The sequence below is a fragment of the Cladophialophora immunda genome, assembly GCF_000835495.1.
Source record: "Cladophialophora immunda strain CBS 83496 unplaced genomic scaffold supercont1.5, whole genome shotgun sequence".
In the NCBI taxonomy this organism is placed as follows: Eukaryota; Fungi; Ascomycota; class Eurotiomycetes; order Chaetothyriales; family Herpotrichiellaceae; genus Cladophialophora; species Cladophialophora immunda.
In genome coordinates this window covers 3,196,817-3,211,449 of record NW_015622545.1, presented here as the reverse complement: position 1 = coordinate 3,211,449, position 14,633 = coordinate 3,196,817, and the positions used below count along the sequence as shown (strand labels likewise).

The following is a 14,633-nucleotide window of genomic DNA, read 5'->3' as shown; positions in this document are numbered from 1 at the left end:
AAGGCAAGCGGTCAGCCGTCTAGAGAAAAGGGACGATGCATAAGGGTCGACCAAGGGACAAGGGAGCAAGGGAGCAAGAGACAGCGCAGAGCAGGGCGGCGTTGATCCTCTGCTGCGGCTCTTCTTCTACCACAACCACAAGCACAAGCACATGCACATGCACATGCATGCACCCCTGTTCGCTTCCGCCGTCGGTGGTACAAAAGCTTTCAGAAACTCGGAGCACGCGAGCCACTGGCCCAGGTTGGGCTGGGTTGGATAGAGCAGGGATGGGCCGGGGGGGGGGGGGGGGAGAAGTAGCTGAGACGTGAATGCTCGACTTTTTCCTCGAGGCAGCTTTTTGGGGTGTTTTGATTGGTGGCGACGCTCAAGAAAGGCAAATGCGAGAGACAATGCGAGAGACAATGCGAGGTAACGAAGGACAGGGGAGGTGGAAAATGGTTCCGCCCCGACATTGGTTTCACGACGTAGGTACTGGATGCATGCGGCAGCTCTAGCTCTAGCTACAGCAGCTCAAATGGTTGGGAATACGAGGCATCTTGCATCTCCGGGGCCCAGTCCCGAGATGCAGTAATGAGGCGTCAGCAACGGGCAATGGAAATGGGGCAAATGGTGTGGATGGACCGGTGGGTGAGTACTGTACGTTGCTGGAGAGGGAGGAGAATATACTCCTCCTAGTCCTCGTACGAGCTGGAGGTGTCGTGTAGGTAGGTAGATAGGTAGATAGGTAGGTAGGGAGGTAGGGAGGTAGGGAGAAAGGTAGGTGAATGCTCAGCTGCCTATCGCTTCGTATAGTCCCTCATGCTCTGGGTCATTGTCCTTTGCACACTGCATCCTGCGACTGTTAGCATTAGCGCCATCGGCGTCGTGACTTACTTAGCTGAGCATGAGATAGAGTCTGAAAAGAGGATCTTTGACTTTCCGGAGCATGCGTGTCCATTTGGAATGATGAACCCTGTCGTTATTTTTTTTTTGTTTGTTTGCCTCTCTCTCTCTCTGTGTGTGTGTGTGTGCGATGGGGAAAAAGGGTGTCTGCATGTGCATGTGCATGTGCATGTGCATTTGCACTTGGTGATTGATGGAGCTGGCGCCCCGGTTTGCCAGTTTTTGATCGCCGGGCGGAATCCAATTCCCACCCTCCAAAAGTCCAGATCTGGGACGTGGATGGATGATGATATTACACCTCAAACGACGACCCTCCACTCTTCCCCTTCCCATCTTGGGAGGTTGCTCGTTCTCTCGTTCTCTCTCTCTCTCTCTCCAGCTGCCCACTGGACAAGGTCACTTGCCCAGATGCTGGAAGACTCGCGTCCCGCCATCCGTGAGCGGATCGCCTCCCGGTGCCTTGCGCAGCTGAACATGGGTCCTCAGGCTGGCGATGGGCCGTCGATCTGCAGAGGTATCTAGGTTGAGATAAGTCAGGGGACTCGGGGTCGCCATCCCCATCCCATCGAAGCTAGAACCAACCAACTGACTAACCCAATAGCCAAGTGATCGCGGGACCGATTGGCAAGCCCTCAGCTCGATCCGAGTGAGATTGCCTCTCTTGGGCCGCCTCACCCCTTGGCTATCCAGCTAACTACGATGAGTACCCCCCGAGTCCCCCCGGTACGCGAGTCCTTGCTCCAGCAAAAAAACGAATCGGGCCACTACCGACACCAATACTAGTGCCTGCGAGTAGCAGTCCTTCCACACAAACAGGGACCACCCCCAATCGGGGCAGGAAAAAAACCAAATGGTGTCCAAATGGTGTCCGGCCGTGGCGATCACGGTGTGAATCTGAAGTCCCGTCAAAATCATCATCGGGCTGCAAGGTGTGATGGGGATGCCTTGGCTCCTGCGAGACTGGGCGCGCGATGATTGATTGGCCTGCATTGTATCTGGGTCGTCACCGCCGTCACCAGCCCATCACCGCCGCCCGGCGCCCATGCGCGTACGGCATCGTAACTACTCGTACTATCAACCGGGAAGGGACTTATGGAGTCGACCACAGCTGAGAGAAGACGAGAGGTCGGCCTCGTCCAGAGGCGGATTCCCGAGCAGCGTGCCCGTCCTCCGTCCCAAAGCTACTCCCGCCACTCGCTGGCTGGCTCGCTCGCTCGAAATCTCCCTACACCAGCATGAATCCCTCTGCAGCATCCCCTTCCACTATGGTCCGGTTTGCGAGGAAGGGTGGTGGGTAGAATAGACCAGCTCCCTGCCCAGGCACTCCTGAGTCCTGAATTCGTCCATCGGATTGAAATCTCAGTTCCCACCAGAGGGGATTGCCTGGCATGTCAGCAACCCGCTCGCCGTGCTCTCCGGTCACTCGCTAGTTGTCACCGAGATGCTGAGGAGACAGCCAAGAGTAGACGAGTTGGTCCGCAGAGACATTCAAGCGATCGACCTGGAAAGGCCGCTGGCCTCGACCAGGGCGGTGGCTGCGCTGATACGCAGTTCTGAACTTACGGGAGGGATTCAATGGCGAATTCGTTCAACATTGGTACGTTCGCTATACAATAATCATGCCCTCGGCCAAAATGATCCAGGCTTTTGGATACCCCAACAGACAAAACATTGTCCTACGCCAAACCCGGTACCCTCAACCCGTCATGAGAAATCTCGCCCCTCCAGCACAATCGGCGCAACCAAAGTCCAGCTGTATATGGCATAGCATACCCATGCACTAATAATCTTGATCCAGCTGGCCCAGTATGTTCGTCCCACAGGGGTAAAGTCGGTCGAGCTCTCCGGGTCCATTTTCTGCGTCAAAAGCGTCGCCACCCAGCATGTCGCCATAAGGAAGATGATGTGGAACAAGCTGTAGTTATACTGCGTACCTTGGCGTTCGTCGTCCTTGGAACTGACTTCGGCAGTATCTTCATCATCCGAGTCCTCGTCCAACGCCGAGGCTGGGAGCGCTCCACTTTCCACCGCCGCTCTCATAATTTCACGACGGGACGCTGGCTGCTGAGACACCAGGCCGTGTTCGTTCTCGTCTTGGGTGAGCTGAGCATATCGGTTCTTTCCAGTGTTCGATCCCATTGCGAACCCTTGTGTAGCTGCCCGGGTAGTGGTGTAAGCAATGGTTAGCATAGTGACAATCGCGCCCAACACGACAGTGGTAGTTCGTGCACCCCGAGCACGGATAAGAGGATTGCAGTTTTTGTCATCTGGTTCCATGGCCACCGCTGAGAATGTGAGGTAGGTGCAGTAGACTGCCACCATGGCCGACTGCGCCAGACCTGCCTTCGGATTGGCTTCCTGAATAGTCGGCTGGACGCTGAGGAAAGTGACGATAAAGAGGAGGATCAAGTTGATGGTGATGGCGGCAATGTTCATGCTGCAGCCACTGCTAGCGAAGAAGATGTACATGACGATGGTCATGGCGAACGCAGCCAGATACATGCCCAAGCTCGACCCCATAAGTAAAACTTGCCACAGTCGGTAGTTGGGACCATCACCTTCGTCAATTTTGTCCTGACAGAGCTCTGCCCAAGTGTGTGCGAGGTCGACCAGGAGGATAAGACCCAAAAGCACGAAGAGCATTGCCCCGGCATAGGCGACATAATTACCCCAGAAGAGGAAAAAGCCTTCTGGAATGAGAAAGGAGACGACGATGAAGCTGATCCAAACCAGCAGTTTCGGGCCCCAGAAGCCATTCTGCAGACCGGCTCGAGTGTCTTTGGTACTTCGGACGCCAATGAGGAGGACGGAGAGGATCAAGTGGAACATGCCCAAGGCGAAATTGATGCGCTGGACTGCAAAATAGCCGTAACACTCAGAGGAGCCGCATTTAAAGTTCATGTAATCGAGAGTCAGGTGTTCCAGCTTCTTAATGGCCCAGGGTGTGAGCATTATCCATGCCAGAATACTGTTGACCAGCAGTATCATAGCGTACGCAATTCTTGTGGCGATCGAGGATCGGAACTTGGACATGCCACAAGGCCCACAAATCATAGAACATGATGCCGCACCGCAGCACGAGGCTGCCACCGACCACAATGTCGCCGCGGAAGGCAGGATAAGGGCCGGAATAGCGAGGACGCCGCCCATGTTGGAGAGGGAGGAAGGGTTCGTCTAGGAGCTGTGCTTCGAGGTGTGGGCAATGTGTCCTCGGCGGATATCGATGGCTGGGATTGGTGAGATCAAGCTGTGGGCAAGGCAGCACAATGCTTCCTATCGTTATTCGGTTTCATACAATAAGATGCTGTGTTGATTGGCGGTAGATGTTGATGGAAGAAATGGGGGAGTAGAGGAACGCAGGCGGCAACTACTTGGTGGGAGAGTGAGGTCAGTGGCAGCCGGGAAAACGGCACCTCCAAAGGCAGGTTAGCCGGATCAACCATTTTTCCCATTGGCTCGTGCGGGCGTCGTCATGCCACGCTTTACCATTCTGAGCAGAGAGGCCGTGCTTCGGTGTCGGATCCATTGCCGATTGACGAATTTCTGGCGTCCCAACGTCGAACCCTCTTTATCAGTTGCTCCCTCACCTCACCTCACCTCCCGTCCCGCACATCTCACCTCTCGGGATTCTGGGGAGTCAGAGATATCTTTCTTTCGACCATGACGGGATGACCATTGTGGTCTCCCACCAGAGCTTCCCAAGATGATACGCACATCAGACCACAAGAAGGCCCGCATCATAACCGTGATCGCATGTACCGTCACTGCGTTGGCTTGCGGTTCCAACGTGCGCAGGTCCCCTCCCCCACTATGAGACGACTACTGACCACAATGCTAGTATGGCTACTCCATCTGGGGACCTAGTTTCGCCTCTCGTCTCAAGTTGACTGCCACGGACAGCAATCTTATCGTACGTTAAAGCCTACCGCAAAGAGACCGCAAAGAGACCGTCAAGAGAGGGAACATGGACTAACAATCTGGGGTTGCGCAGGGAACCGTGGGCAATTTTGGGATGTATGCATTTGGCATTCCTTCCGGTATGATGGTAGATGCAAAAGGGCCACGATGGGGAATCGCTTTGGGCATTGTCTTGTTCGCCGCCGGTTACTATCCCATTGCCAAAGGTACGGCTCCCGGAGTTCTCCGTGTCCGAATGCGGCGGCGAGAGACCTTTCTGACAACCATCTAGCATACGATGCTGGCCCGGGGCACTATAGCGTGGCATTGATCTGTGTTTTCTCGTTCTTTACCGGTGCGGGAAGTTGTTCAGCCTTCACTGCATCCATCAAAGCTGGTAATAAAGAAATTCGCACATGCTCTGAATTATAGCTGACTCTGGCCAGCCGCCCTAAACTATCCCGAATCTCGAGGAACCGCAACAGCCTTTCCCCTCGCAGCTTTCGGGCTGAGCGCTTTGTTCTTCGCTGCTATCGCGCAATTACTCCCCGGCGGGACATACAACTTCCTCATTCTTCTTGCGACGGGGACGGTTCTTCTTCCTTTGATATGCTTTCCTTTTATGCGTGTCATACTTCCTCACACCTACCATCACCTTCCCCAGCACGAACGACAAGTCCTCCACCGAACCAGATCGCCAGGAAGTCGTCATCTTCCCCATCTCGAAGAACCAGGTGCGCCACACACACGAAACCCCAAGGCTCAGTCCTCCATCAGCGGCATAGAGCGGTCCCACGGCCACGAAGCCATCAGTGGGGATGAGGAGTCTTCCTTGCTCTCCAAAACTTCCAGCCAAGAGCAAGAGGCCGAAGACCTTGAAAGTTCAAAGCAGCTTGAATCTGACAGGATCCATGAACATCCACATTTAGACATCCGAGGTTTCGCTCTCTTACCCCATGCCGAGTTTTGGCAATTGTTCTTGATGCTGGGCTTGATGACCGGTATCGGTCTAATGACAATCAAGTAAGTCTTGAGTTCTCACCTCGGCCATTGCTCGAAAAGCGGGCACTGCTGACATTGTGTCTTTGTAGCAACATCGGCAACGATGCCCAAGCGCTTTGGAAACACTACGACCCTTCCACGCCTGCGTCCTTCATTGAAAGCCGCCAGGCAATGCACGTTTCCATTCTTTCCTTCTGCAGTTTCAGCGGTCGCCTCCTGTCAGGCATCGGTTCCGACATCCTCGTGGCAAAACTTAACAGGTCTCGGTTTTGGTGCCTGTTTGCGTCCGCCCTCACATTCTGTTTGGCACAAGTGGTTGCAACGGCCGTCTCAGACCCCCATTATCTTATGTTTGTGTCGGGGTTCACGGGTCTGGCTTACGGGATGCTGTTCGGGGTGTACCCCAGCCTCGTCGCGCATTGTTTTGGTGTTCATGGTCTCTCGCAGAATTGGGGGACCATGACCCTCGCGCCTGTCATCTCCGGCAACGTTTTCAACATTCTTTATGGAAAGATCTACGACGCACATTCAGTCCGAAACGAAGAAGAAGGGCATATGGAGTGTCTTGTCGGCAAGGAGTGTTACCGATCCGCATACTGGGTGACCTTTGGTGCCTCGGTGCTTGGTGTGCTGTGTTGTTTGTGGAGCATCTGGCACGAGAACGAGGTGCACAAAGCTAAAGGGAAGGAAGGAAAGGTAAGCCGGAGATCGGACCATGAAAGAGTGGCCTGACAGATATCTCGTCCGAGGGCTCTTTATCTATATTCAGGTCTGCTCGAGAGGGCAATTCTATAGACCGTGCTTTTCGTTTCCGGCCTAGGCTGCCTGAAGTTCTGGGATGTGTGATTTGTACTTACCCACAAATATTTTTTGGCACGGTATAGAGACGGGTGGCATTTGGATTAGAGAATTCTAGACTGGAAAATAGAAGGCTTCTGGGGATTCAACATCTACAAAGACGCTGAGCAGAAGTGTATTGTGCTGAGAGTAGACAACGGCCAGATCAGATCGGCGCAGGACAAGAACGGGGCGAAAGATATCATACATGCAGGTAGATAGGACGTACCTATATAGGTACATGAGGTTTAGGTAACTGCCTCGCCAACCTAGCCGGTATGGAAAACGAGGACCAGGGTACGGTTCGAAGAAAGGATCTTGCTCATTTGTTCCATCAGGAGATACCTAGAACCCAGGTATGTATTTGAGGAAGACACATTGGAACCCATTTCCTCAGGAGCCTGCCTGGCCCTGGCCTCCGCGCAGGGAGGGAGTGTCTTGTCAGCCCATAGCTAGGCCGGGGTCCAACGCATATACGCGGAGTAAACCCCCGTCTCCTTCGACTGGCCTCGAATGTAAAGGAAGAGGTCGAGATCAGCAACACACGAAGCTAGTAATAACAATGTGGAATGGGAATTTGGTAAAGTGAGCTGTAGTGTCACCACTTCCCCCGAACGCCTTGAAATGAGCATGCTGAACCGAAACAGCCCTTTCTGTCACACTGTGCCACACAGTAGTTGATCCCGCCTGGTCCGCCAACCTAGGCCGTTTCCCACGACCATTTTTCCCACCGTAGCAGTGTCTAGCACCGGGCTTTTCCCTAATCCGGATGCCTCCATGTGAAAATCCCAAGCGAAAGAAATAAATGAATTTTGCTCAATGTTTGACTCCTTCGTGCACAGCCTCGTACGTGGTACATAGCCCGATGAATTTCCCATCGTCAAATTGCCACACCGAATGTTCAAGCCTTGTCCGGCTCGACGGTAACCCTTGCCACCTCGGCTGCAGCAGACGCCTCGTCTTGTCCAGCTGTCCCTGGTGCACTGTTCACCGGCGGACTGCTGACTAGATTTGAGGGCGTGGCGGGCGTATTTGCTGGGGTGGCAGTCAGTTCACCAATCTGCTTCTCCAGTTCGCGGATGCGCATTCTCAGCATCTGGTTTTCACGAGTCAAATTGGCGGTTTCGGCCTGGTAGAAGGCGGTCTCGTCGCGGAAACTGTTTCTCCGTGCTGTGCTGATAGACTCGAGGGGGGACGGAGGCCAATCGCCACTTGTGGTATTGCCCATGCTTGACTCCTGGCCAGGCAGTGGTCTCAGAGCCGGCGAACGGCTTGCGCTGGAAGGTCCGCGAGAGATACGTCTAGTGAGCGGAGGAACCGTGGGGACTGCGGGGTGAACTGATGGGAAGGTGATGGAACGTTCTGAGGCAGGCGTTTCGTCGTCGACCACTGCGGTACTGTTGGCGGGCAGAGCCGAGTTGGGCTGTGAGGAATGTCGAGAATGGTGACCATTCTGACCTTGGCTGTTCCGGAGAGCGTCAAGTTGTAGCTGTTGCTCTCGGATCATCTGCAGCATCCGGTTCACTTGTGCCTCTTGCTCCTGTTCCAGCTCATTATGAATTTCGCCGAGACTGGGTTGACGCTGATGGTGTGGATCGCCTGTGGCGATGGCAGTCCTCCCGCCGATGGTAGGCGGACTCGCCGAGGCGTAGCTGTGACCAAACCCAATTCTCGGATCACTGCTGGAGAGTTCACCAGGGCTTGGAATGGTAGGGTCGTTCAGGTTGAGGTTCATGGCGACCTGGGAGCGACGGCGGTCACTAGGCATCCGACCCAAGCGAGGAGACCCTCTGTTGCTCAAAGAAGATCTTCTCGATTCGTTTGCGGCATTTGTAACGGCGGCAGCAGCGAGAGATATGGAGGAGCTTCGAGGAGAGGGGGTTTGTTGGCGGTTGGGAGGAATGTTAGTAGTCTGCATGGAGCGGGGCTGCATGGGTGAGGAAGACGTCGATCTGGAGGGAGGAAGAGAGTTTAGGTCTGGAGGGGCCATCTCAACACAAGAGACGAACTTAAGAGGCGGCAACGAGAGGGAAGGATATTAGAAGAAAGGATGTGTGCGAGAATGATTACTGGGGTGGTTGTCATGCCACAGCGCAAGACCATCATGGGTAATAAGGGAAATGGAGGGGGGATGGCGAACAAGGCGGCTCAGCGGGCAGCTGACTGGACGAGATGCTTGGCAGGCCGCAGGAGGACACAGAGCCAACTCAATGTTCGAGGTGCCTCTGGGGGAGCCTCAGAGCATTCGTAATCGCCCCCCTGAGGGACGGAGTACTCAGGCACTGGCTGCAGTGGTTAGCTACGTACAAGGAGAATAAAATGCTCATGCCGGGGGATGGGTAATGCGATAGCGGGGGGGGGATGAGTGGTTTGTGTGAAATAAGCAGATATGACGACGATGGCCTGAGGGAAACAGTCGAGAGCGGCGAGGCTGCGTCACCGGGTCTGAAAAGCAAAGGCCTGGGGGATGCCTGGTGCACCGCCCAGCTTGAGAAATAGGGCTCATTAGGGAGTCGAGGTGCCAGAAGCATCCCTATGACTAACCAGGGGCCTAGAGGGAACACCCGCTGGTGCCCGGAAGAGTTCTTGGGGGGCGAGGGGGACTGCTCTACAAGTATACAAGCAGACAGCTTCTCCAACCCATACGTCATCGCGTCACGTCCCCCTGGTGCCTCCAGGCTGCAGCCTCCAAGACCGCGCACCTCACAGATCGAGAGGGTGCGAGGGGATCCAGTACGTGTGTAGCTGTTGTGGCTGTCTAAGTTGTTCCCTCTGCTCGACATCAACGCGTCCAAAACAACAACTCCCGAGGCCAAATCACAGCAACGAGAACAGCATCGATACCACACCCAATCACATCATCCACCCCCAAATTGGTGACCATGGCCAGGCACTGAGACCGGATTGGGAGCTGGTTGTTTACATACTTGGGAGTAGCTTCACCCTCTCCCTCCCCAGCCACTTGGATTTCTACCCGCTTTTGTGCTGGCTGCCCGTCCAACGTCCGCCATCCCCCCAGCCTCCTCCATCATCGCACATCCTCACACCATCCACCATCCATCCATCCCTCCACTGATCTCGCCGTCGCATTCCTTGCATCTGCAAACATCTCCCATACACAGTCGCATCGCGCACATCAACACAAGACGAACGCGCACTCGTTCCACACTGCGCCCTGCCGGCCATCATGTCAGGTTTACCATATCTCCAGAAACTGCGCAAGAGCGAGCTTACCGAGTTCGCCGAGACCAGCAAATTGCCCGAGTACGTTCTTACCCTCGCGTCTGGTTCCAACGCGTCGTTTTTGGTGTCGCATAACCTGGCGCATGCATGCTAACTTGGATGCGACCGCAGCTATGCGCATTTGAAGAAGGCCGAGCTCGAGGTCGCCCTCGACGAACACTTGCGCTCCAATTCGACAACATACGGCAGAGATCCCTCGCTGAGCGAATATTACAAGCGTCTGGCAAGCAGCTCGCGCTCGCCCACCAAGAGAACGGCAGCTGAAAAGGTCTCGGAGAATGTCAAGACGGACGACGACGTCCCTGCTCCTGTGAAGAAGCCGAGACGGAAGACAACCTCGACCACTCAAGAAGCGTATGTAGCGCGTCTCACCCCCTTCCCTTTCTGCTTTGCTGATCATCGTCAAAAATAGGGAGGAACCACAACCGACAGTCAACGCGCTTATCAAGACTCCGGCCAAAGAGGTGGCGCGTCGGACTTCGATTCTGGCGTCACAGATTCCCATTCCGCCCTCGCCGGCTGTTGTCACGGATGCCATCGACCAACAGACGCGTCGCATTCGAACCTCCATCTCCCATGCTTATGAGCAGACTCAGGTTCATGAATTTGCCGATGCTACGCGCGATATTCTGTCGTCGCCTGTGACCGTCATCGTGCTCGCCATCCTGCTGGAAGCCTATGGCCTTCGCGCGCAAATCTTACCCAACAAGCTCTTAACCGAAGTTCCTGCCATCCCGTACGTCAAGTCGACCAAGACGCCAATCGTCGTGCCAGATCTCTTTCTGTTGTTGGATTCCAAGTTCTGGTCCCCCTTCTCTCTGTGGACGCTGACGTCGCTGATCCTACCGGCCACCATCTCGTACTTCATCAACCTGCCGCTGAAGGCGCATCCCAGCCACAGCTATTCGACGCGTCAAGCAGCTCTCCAGGCGAATGCGCAAATGCAATTTGATCCCTTCGTTTTCAGTCTCGCCAAAGGCTTGATTGTGTACCTGGTGTATGCCTACCACTACACTCTGGGCGGACTCTTCAATAACTACACCATCGCCACGGTCAACGAGAGCATACCAGGCGGTTACTTCGCAGTATTGGTCAGTTCAGGACTTGGTGCCGCCGTGAGCTTGTATGAAGCCGTATTGAAGAAATAGGGAGCCGTGGGAGCGATGTGGTTGAACAGAATCTCGGCACTGCTGGAGGATATGTTGTGCCGCGCGGTTTGGGTCTGCATTATGTACAGTGCTTGTGGCTTTGGGGGGGGGTCGAACTTGGGAACACAGGATGATACGAGTTTACGATTATTGTCGGTTGACCATTGACGGCGCCAGGGATCTCAGTTGGTTTATACCTTCGAATTTCCGTTCCCATGAGTTCAGTCGACTCGGCTTCATACCCATGGCCATGATTTGGGCTGGTGCGTGTCTGGTGCATGCACCGGGTCGGAAAGGTTGATGTTCTTGTTCAGATACAAATACTATCGCTTTGATACCACCGTGCACTTGCTATCTCCGTCTCGTCGAGACCTTTTCTGGTTCCTGCATGCACTTCTTAGTTTCTCGTTGACAAACAGTGTAATGGTTGTATCCAAACAAAGAAATGTATTCGGTACCTGACAACGTGCTGGAAGGTCCGTGCCCCGCAGAGCCTGTAATGGGGGCCGATATCTCGTTAGGCAGAAGACAACGAATCCAAGACTTTAAGACTCCTCGTCCTATGGCATCTTTGTGGAACTCCTGACGGTGTGGCAACAGCATACACCTGTCCACCAATTACACCACCACCACCACCACCTCTATCACATCGAAAAACAATCTTCTTTGCGCCCATGACGGTCTGGGTGAATTGAGCCCGTCCCACCGCTTTGGGCACTCTGCAGTCTGTGGATCGTCGCAATGGACCCCGGCACGGTTGTCTCTGTGCTCGAGATTGTGGGCGCAGTGGTGAAACGCCTCATCGAAGCTGGCCAGACCATGCACGATGCTCCAGAAGGTCTGACCCGCGTTATCAACGAGACCGAAAAGCTCCGCGCGCTGCTGGACCGGCTGTTGATCTTCCAGCGCGCTCTACCTCAGGAGCAGCGAGACATCCTCGACAAACAAGTGAGTTCGGCCGAATGGACCGACCTGCTGAAAGACCTGGACGACCTCACATCTGGCAGGAAACCTGGCAACAAGGACGGCGACGGGGGAGAAGGGAAGATGAAGCTTGCGGACAGGTGGTGGTGGCTGCGGAGGAAAGACGTCGTCGAAGACAAAGTGAGGAAATTGCAGGAACAGACGGAATGGATATCGAAGCGGCTCGTAAAGTATGATGTCGTCGTCTCTTCAGTTCGAATTGTGCGCAGGGAGAGACTCACTGACACGTTACAGCGAGTACCTTTTTGAACATCATCAACAACTCTCTCAGAATTCGGAACAAGTCTCCAAGATCCTGGATTTGGTCATGTATATGGCCCTCAAGCTGAATTCAGACAACCATGTCACGCCTCGGTTCGATGACAACGGCGTCTATTCTCCCTACAAGGCCGAGGGAATTGCTTGGTATGGGCAGTACCGTTGCAAGCCGGGCCAGGATCTCACAATACCCTACTTCCGAGACCGGCACCTGCTGTCTGAACGGGCCTGGGCTGGCAACTGGAATGAGGTCATAGAGTTGCTCGGAAAGGCCCGCAAGGAGTATAGGCAGAATTGGATCAACTGCACGCCAATATGTAACTGTCAAATCCACGCATTCGTGACCCAAGACTCATGTTGACTATCTTCCTAGACAAAGCCACCGAGAGACACAGCATCACCAGTGGATTCAGGCCTTTGCACCAAGCCGCATGGCACGGGAACAAGTCGGCCGTGGAGTCTCTGTTGAAGGAGGGAGCCTGGCGTGAGTGACGAGTCGTTTCCCCGGAGTGTGTGTGTGGAACACCAGGCTAATTCCCCTTCCCTAGGTCTCGTGAGAACCTCGCGAGCGACGAGAGATTCGACCGAACACAGCACGCCGCTGGACATTGCCCGAGACCACGGATGGAGGGACCTCTACGAGAATCTCAGTCCCGTTATCAGACGGCCTGTAAGCCACAAGACGCTGCAGAACCTGCAGACCCGCCTTCACGACTTGATCAACGACACGTTCGGCAGCCACCCAGACGCGCATCTCGACTGCTTTCTCCTCCCCGAGCTGGAGATCCTGACCGAGTTTGACCGGTCGCGCATCTGGTTCCCCCTGAACCCGGAACTGCTCGACACAAGGGAAGGGCTCGCCGTCCACATCATACTGGAGCGGAACGAACTGGTCACTGTCATGCGGTGGGATAGGACCAAGAGGAAGAACTATCGGATTTCCACGTCCGGGGTCCAGGAGATCCAACAAGCTGTTGTGCTTCGCTGAGTGAGGGCTCGTCTGCCGAAATTGAGTACTAGAGCAAGCAAGCGCCATTGCCAGCGGACGTTGCGTTAGTATTTCTTATACTGATGAATGTTTCATTCAGTCATAACTGGCGCCTATGAATATCGTGATATGGAATTAGGCCTCTAGAACGAAGCATTGTTCCCTTTTTATCAGCAAGGTCCAATATAGTAAGCAAAAGTTCCAGGTGGAGGAACGCTCCCGCGAATTTTCCTTCCGATCGACTCAATTTCAGTCATATCGTGTCATTCCTACCCGTGTCGCCTCTCCTTCGTCGAGGGGTCGTAAGGCCGCCCTCCGGTTGCCCTTCCATGTCTCGACTTCTCCCTTGACGTAGGAAGTTCAGATAAAAGCGACCCGATGTAATTGAGCCTACTTCGAACTACTACGTCCGGAGCAACAAAAGACAGGAAGTTTCGGCATTTTCTGAACTTCATAGATAAAGCAGTTCCCCATTCTAAGTGTGCTGAGAATATTGCACATAATTCAGTCCGAATCACGATCGGGGCTGGTTTCGCTTATTCCCAGAGCTTTGTCTCCCCATCTATGTTTGCTCTTCTCTTATCTCGCTTCTCTTCGCATTTGGATACAAGTAAGGATCGAGCTCGAGCTGATTCCTTCACTGCTGTTTTCACGAGAAAGTCATACTAAGACGCAAGACCGCCCGGGTACTTTCAATTGTAAATTCAACGATTTCGGAAATGGGTTCTGCTGTGAAGTCAAGGGCCACCCAAGAACCGGAGCTGAGAGACACTGTCCGATGCTTGTAGCGCTGATGGAAATCGGTCCCTCATTGGGTTGGATCGGCATAATCGGCTCACATGCATTGGCGCAAGGGTCGAACCCTTAAGGCCATTGAACTCGGCTCCTCTGTCTCTCAGTGCTATTGTGACGCTACTACTGGTAGACCGAGCGCATCACATCAGCATGTTAGGCGTGATGCTCATTGCTATACTTTCGAGGACCGTAAAAAACCCCTCTCCAAGCTGACGCGTCCTATCCAATGATACGCACGAAAGGATGAACATGTTGGAACGCGTTCGACCCCAGATGGAGGAGCAGCATAAGCGAGGGTTCGTGCGAGGTTCGCGCGAGGTCTATAACGCATGGCTCGTAACTCAGAACCCACGCCACTAACACCATGTAGGCGGTGCCTTCGCACGACGGAACAGTCTGGCTCACTAGACTGGCCCATTTCCAAATATGGGGAAGACATGAAGTGCAAAGCCGGACAGTCATCGCTGATCCCTTCGTTGCGGTTGTCCCCCAGCATTCTGTTTTGGGTTAGCTCTCGGATACTCATATGCGCTCCAGCCTTGGTGTCCGATTGGCTACAGTCTAGCTCGTCTTTGTCCAGTCAGAGCAAGGTATTG

General features: G+C 54.2%; 5 protein-coding genes across 6 annotated transcripts; 3 read left to right on the top strand and 2 right to left on the bottom strand.

The window, feature by feature from the left end:
* Positions 1–2,456: 2,456 nt before the first annotated feature.
* On the bottom strand, positions 2,457–4,228 carry PV07_09255 (uncharacterized protein). Its single transcript, XM_016396491.1, has one exon. The coding sequence runs from the start codon at positions 4,033–4,035 to the stop codon at positions 2,590–2,592; it is 1,446 nt and encodes a 481-aa protein (XP_016246347.1). The 5' UTR covers positions 4,036–4,228; the 3' UTR covers positions 2,457–2,589.
* Positions 4,229–4,441: 213 nt separating this feature from the next.
* Positions 4,442–6,935, top strand: PV07_09254 (uncharacterized protein). Its single transcript, XM_016396490.1, has 6 exons — positions 4,442–4,672; positions 4,724–4,795; positions 4,877–5,009; positions 5,075–5,179; positions 5,229–5,805; positions 5,874–6,935. The coding sequence occupies exons 1-6, from the start codon at positions 4,589–4,591 to the stop codon at positions 6,514–6,516; spliced, it is 1,614 nt and encodes a 537-aa protein (XP_016246346.1). The 5' UTR covers positions 4,442–4,588; the 3' UTR covers positions 6,517–6,935.
* Positions 6,924–8,806, bottom strand: PV07_09253 (uncharacterized protein). The gene has a single exon (XM_016396489.1). It carries the CDS (start codon positions 8,609–8,611, stop codon positions 7,523–7,525), a length of 1,089 nt encoding a protein of 362 aa, XP_016246345.1. The 5' UTR covers positions 8,612–8,806; the 3' UTR covers positions 6,924–7,522.
* Positions 8,807–9,173: 367 nt separating this feature from the next.
* On the top strand, positions 9,174–11,359 carry PV07_09252 (uncharacterized protein). The gene is made up of 3 exons (XM_016396488.1): positions 9,174–9,885; positions 9,976–10,218; positions 10,277–11,359. The coding sequence occupies exons 1-3, from the start codon at positions 9,809–9,811 to the stop codon at positions 11,010–11,012; spliced, it is 1,056 nt and encodes a 351-aa protein (XP_016246344.1). The 5' UTR covers positions 9,174–9,808; the 3' UTR covers positions 11,013–11,359.
* Positions 11,360–11,599: 240 nt separating this feature from the next.
* On the top strand, positions 11,600–13,465 carry PV07_09251. Of its 2 annotated transcripts, XM_016396487.1 has the most exons (5): positions 11,600–11,960; positions 12,020–12,166; positions 12,231–12,571; positions 12,628–12,738; positions 12,803–13,465. In XM_016396487.1, the coding sequence occupies exons 2-5, from the start codon at positions 12,060–12,062 to the stop codon at positions 13,240–13,242; spliced, it is 999 nt and encodes a 332-aa protein (XP_016246343.1). In that variant the 5' UTR covers positions 11,600–11,960; positions 12,020–12,059; the 3' UTR covers positions 13,243–13,465. The 2 variants fall into 2 exon arrangements, with proteins under 2 accessions (XP_016246343.1, XP_016246342.1); XM_016396486.1 differs by having other exon boundaries at positions 11,600–12,166.
* Positions 13,466–14,633: the final 1,168 nt, after the last annotated feature.